Genomic DNA, 5,000 nt, shown 5'->3' with positions numbered 1-5,000 from the left:
TCATAGCTTCACTTGATTTCCTATCCGCAGTTCATATATGATTCATTTCATATACCATTTCATCATTGATTTCATTCCTCACGGGACCATTAGAACCCACAAATGACCAGCTCCCAACGTCAGTGGCTTCATAGCTCAGTTGGTTAGAGCGTCGCACCGGAATCGCGAGGTCACGGGTTCAAACCCCGTTGAAAACCTGAATTTTTCAGGCTTCTTTACACAATTGCAAAAATTGCTCTCATAACTGCGAAGATCATAGCTTCACTTGATTTCCTATCCGCAGTTCATATATGATTCATTTCATATACCATTTCATCATTAAATTTATTCTTGTTATCCACATTGCTCTATCCCCACCAATAGCGCACATGTACCTCCATCTTTCACTATAATAACAAACCTTGATTCCCTAATTTGCTCTGACGAAGGGCTAATGCTTCAAACATCAGCCTTCAAATTTCTCTTTGGTGGTCAATTTACCATATCAACCCAGTTAAGAAACCCATTCGTATAAATCTAAGTACTCTGTACACATGTAGGTTGATGTGGCTGGAGTGGTTGCAATGTTGCCAAATGACCAATAATTTCAAAAAGTGTGCAAAAGGTGCTTGAATCATTCCTGTGCAAACAAAAAAAGGCGAAAGGTTACTTTATACAATCATCCCAACAGCTTGTCTGGCTTAATCTTTTGTCTCATCAAGCCACCTGGGAGAGTGCACGATAAGAGAGCATAATTTTTGTGAAAGATTCTATAATTATTCGCAAATTATAAATTGACTGTCATCAACAGGTGAATGTAAAGAGTACATGAAGAGATACATGAACTGCTTGAAAAAGAACAACAGTGACTATCACTTGTGCAGATCTGAATCAAAAGATTACCTTCAGTGTAGGATGGAGAGGTACAGCTACATGTATGTGTATTATAATAATTATTATTTTCCACACAGGAATCTGCTAAATTAGAAGAACAAGCTTCAATGCATTCCAGGAATTCTTTTGAATTTAGTTTCATAATTCTGTGGAATTTCACCTTCAAACACTAAACGCCATTTCTCAACATACTGTAGCCGGGAAGATCGACTCCGCCTCCGGAAAGTGAATTGGAGTTTATTGTTTACTTCACAGCTCAAATACCATTATATCTCTTAGAGGTTCTTCAGTCAAAAGATTTGTACAGATTCCATTGCTTTCCATTTGCGTCAAGTTTGAATGTACGAATGTACATGATTGTGTGCCATGGGAACCATAGATGCTGATTGGTAGGTTATGTCATGCATCAACTGATTTCGCTACCCGTGGTTTGGGGTCAAATGTTGTCTTGGTGTCAGAAGTTTTATTGATGGAAGCCAAAACACAGCTTTTCCATAATTTTGGTACCTGAAGATGAAATTCCACAAAATTATCAAAAATGGCGGCCAGTGAGCACAAAGACAAGGGGACATCACTATCTATTGGTTTGCTATATTTACGCATGAAAGTTGAATGCAATTTTCCTGAAAACTTTGTATTACATTTTATTCTCTTGATTTTGTAGGCAACTTATGGCCAAAGAGGACTTTGGAAGACTGGGCTTTAAAGATTCTGTTTCTAATAATACTACAGTAAATTTTACAGAACATTCTGCAGATTGAGAGTGATGACACACGTTATTCTACAGAGACTACCATTAGGGAGTCTCCGTATTTTGCCACAGATGATGCTATTTTGGCCATGACATCAATTAATGTTATTGTTTTAGGGTGCATCATCCATTGTTGATGCTGTTGCAGATCTAATATAATACACTGTAACTAATGCATCACGATGAAAAAAATCTAAGTAATGAGTGCAGAAACATACCACACAGGATGAATTTTTTTCATTTCCTTGGATATTCAGTATTTTTGACAACTCGTTGTTGTGGAATAAAATGGTGCTAAGCTTTAATACCTTCTACGATAAAATGTACATGTAAAACTAGGTGTATTACATGTATGCACACTTCAGCATTTTTGTTACGAAAATGTGGTTTATATGATAGAGCTAAAGAGCAGATTGAAAATAGACTGTACCACATGCATTGCCCTTTATAAGAAATCCATAGATAGGATGATCAGATGGGACAAAAAGAACTGTCTAATCATTTCAGTTTATTTATTCTTATTGTGCAGTATTTGTCTCATGACCAAATTTTCTTGGGACAATCATCATCAGCGAGAGATAATGACCTGCCTTATTAAAAGAATTGATAACGCTATTGTCCTGCATGACTACATTTGTGTTTGTATAAAGACAATAAAAAGATAAAGAAAAGTTGGGAAGTCATAAACTGAGATAATGTCCCTTTGAGTCCTTTTCAAACAAAAAGGATGAGTTTGGCCAACAGCCTGGTAACATACTAAAAGCCAACTCAATCCAATATGTACAGGTATTATATTTATACTTGGTTACTATTTTTTCAAGTTAAGTGAATTGTTAATGAACTGAACAATAATTAGTTCTTATTAACCGAGCGGGAGGTCTGTATGGGAGAATCTTGACCGAGGTCGCCAGTACAGACCGAACGCAGTGAGGTCTGTACCAGCGACCGAGGTCAAGATTCTCCCATACAGACCGACCTAGCTCGGTTAATAAGATGTTTATTATATGGCCAAACAAGAACAATATAATTCGTTTAATGTAACTGGTTTGTACTAACTGACATTTTGCTGCAAACGGCCATGAGTGGCGATGAGCTGAACTTAATTCTGCCAAAGTTTGCTTGTCATCCTCTCTTTTGTTATCATGCTGTTTGGCACTTTCATAAATAAATATTGGTAGAAGAAAATACTAAATATTTTTGCATTTTAGTTTGCATCTTTTCACCGCGAAACATTACCGGTCTAGATGCCGGTCTAGATGGGAAAATCTAGACCGTGGTCAATATCGATTTCAGCCAATCAAATTCGTGAACTTGGTAGTTCCCAGTCCTTATGAGACAGAGCCATATAATAATGGATATTATAATTGGTATTGCTGAGACAGTACAGTGGCATTTTAGAGCAGCTGTGCATGTAGAGTCTGACCAATCTTTGCATAAGTAGCATCGATACATCTACATGTATGTCCTCTTTATAATGACAAAAAGGCAAACTTAAAGTAAATGACAAAATATTAATAAATCATGGGAACATGAAGAGTTATAATAATGAGAAGAAAAAGAAGAAAAAGATGATTACTATGCAACATTCATATAATTATAAATTATTCTTAATCAGGGTGAGAGTTGTGGTAGATGATTTCAGTATTAATTTTTTTCAATCATTCAACATTGCAAGTTTACAAATTTAAACTTGCTGTGTCTTTTGAAAGGCAGTTTTCCTTTGAAAACTGCTACTAATATCTTTTAATCAAATACATGTATAAACAGGACAGTTTTTTTGGGTAAACTTCACCTTTCAAGACGTACAGTTTACAAATAAACTTCAGCTAAGACACTCAAGAAGCTGATCATGAAAGGCTTTGTATTCATGAACATTTCAATGATGCAGAAATGCAGAAGTGGGGGTATGTGATGTGGAGACAAGTTGTTATGTATTCTATAAGATTATTTATTACACATAACATGAGAATTTTATTCCATAAAGCTCATTTGTACGAATCTATACGCTTTACTTTCATGCACATGTGGAAAAGGCTTATACAGCCAATCAGAATGGCATACAGTGAATAAAACCCTGTACGCCACACTTTCTATGACGTAAACTATATATACAGTGTATCTGGTAGAGGTGAGTTTTTGAATATAGATACGGAACATTTTTTATGTCCATTAAAAAGCAGCTTCCTGTCTGAGCAGTTACATGCACACGTACCACTACTTGAGCACATGAAACAATTCAGACTCTGCCTGGCAGAGTGCACATCAATAATAATAGTCCCAACCAATGCTATGAATTTAAATTTATCACTACTAAAGTGATCTCATGGAGCAAAAAAATGTGGGAGTAGAAGGTAAATGTAGGTGTGTAGGTTACCAAGAAGTTTCAGTGTTTTGAACAAATTATATAAAAAGAACCACCTTTTGGTTTCAAAACATAGCATTAGGAAAGAGAAATAATACGGATGTTATTATTACACTGTAAACCGAGCTGACAGATCCGAACACTCGAGACTTGTTTGATGATAAACAAAGTGAGGGGTACATGCCGGTTAAAGACTAGGGTACAGTTATCTTAAGAGCTCTAATATTTACTTTGGACTAGTTCATTATGGATTATAATGGTTAAAATTCCTTTATTTTGATATTAAGTGCACATGGTGTTATCCATAACCAAAAACACGTACATGTATTAATTTCAAATACATATGAATACACAGAATAAAACGTATGGTAAAAGTACAAAACAAAAAGAAAACTAAAAAGATATTCTTGTGCACACAATTTTGGTAAGGAATGATTAAGGAATTACAGAAAATATTTGCATCATATTGTCCTTGACATTTACCATGTAATTAACTAGATTCTCCCTTATTACAGTAATGCTCTAAATAAATTCAATGCCTTCAAACTTGTTGTCACCTATTAGAGTTTCTTCCAGCAACTGCTTTCCATTAAGATCAAAAGCTGTGATATATGAACGGATAGTTCCCCTGTCTTCTTCAGTCTTGAGAGCAACAAAGAGCCTATCTTCAGTTCCGGGAATAAACTTAAATGACGAAAACCCATGGGTTAAGTTCAGGTCCCCAATGGCACGCACATCGCAATTTGTAAAGTCTTCATCACAAGTTATCATGACATTAGTTGCACGATGTTCATCATCCTTTTCATTGTATGACTTATGGCTGGCACGTCTTGGTAAGAAAAACCACTTCTTATGCTTATCACTCCAATTTGCTGCCTCATGTATTATGTACCCTGGGTGCTGGATACCCATGGCCCCTCTCATGGCTTCATACCTTGACACCCAATCATGATGTACAACATCACCATTGGGTCCAATAGTTTTAACCCACTGTGGGTTGTGATTCTGAAAAAC

General features: G+C 36.0%; 2 protein-coding genes across 4 annotated transcripts in view; one reads left to right on the top strand and one right to left on the bottom strand.

Moving 5' to 3' along the window:
• The window catches only part of LOC137972041 (cytochrome c oxidase assembly protein COX19-like), a 7,803-nt gene extending 5,564 nt beyond the window's left edge, over positions 1-2,239 (top strand). For 2 of the 3 annotated variants that reach the window (XM_068818842.1, XM_068818844.1), the window contains exons 2-3: positions 791-914; positions 1,538-1,771. In XM_068818842.1, the coding sequence (XP_068674943.1) occupies positions 791-914; positions 1,538-1,634 (221 nt within the window). In that variant the 3' untranslated portion in view covers positions 1,635-1,771. Of the gene's footprint in view, positions 1-790; positions 915-1,537 lie in introns of all 3 variants that reach the window. The other variant, XM_068818843.1, reaches the window with a different exon arrangement.
• A 1,337-nt stretch (positions 2,240-3,576) lies between these two features.
• LOC137972039 (soluble calcium-activated nucleotidase 1-like) overlaps positions 3,577-5,000 on the bottom strand; it is a 2,097-nt gene continuing 673 nt past the window's right edge. Inside the window, exon 1 of the mRNA XM_068818839.1 lies at positions 3,577-5,000. This exon is cut by the window's right edge and continues 673 nt beyond it. Within this exon, the coding sequence (XP_068674940.1) occupies positions 4,509-5,000 (492 nt within the window). The 3' untranslated portion in view covers positions 3,577-4,508.

The sequence above is a fragment of the Montipora foliosa genome, chromosome 9 (genome assembly GCF_036669935.1).
Source record: "Montipora foliosa isolate CH-2021 chromosome 9, ASM3666993v2, whole genome shotgun sequence".
Lineage (NCBI taxonomy): Eukaryota > Metazoa > Cnidaria > Anthozoa > Scleractinia > Acroporidae > Montipora > Montipora foliosa.
The sequence above is the reverse complement of the archived record's forward strand: the minus strand, read 5'-3'. Positions and strand labels throughout refer to the sequence as shown.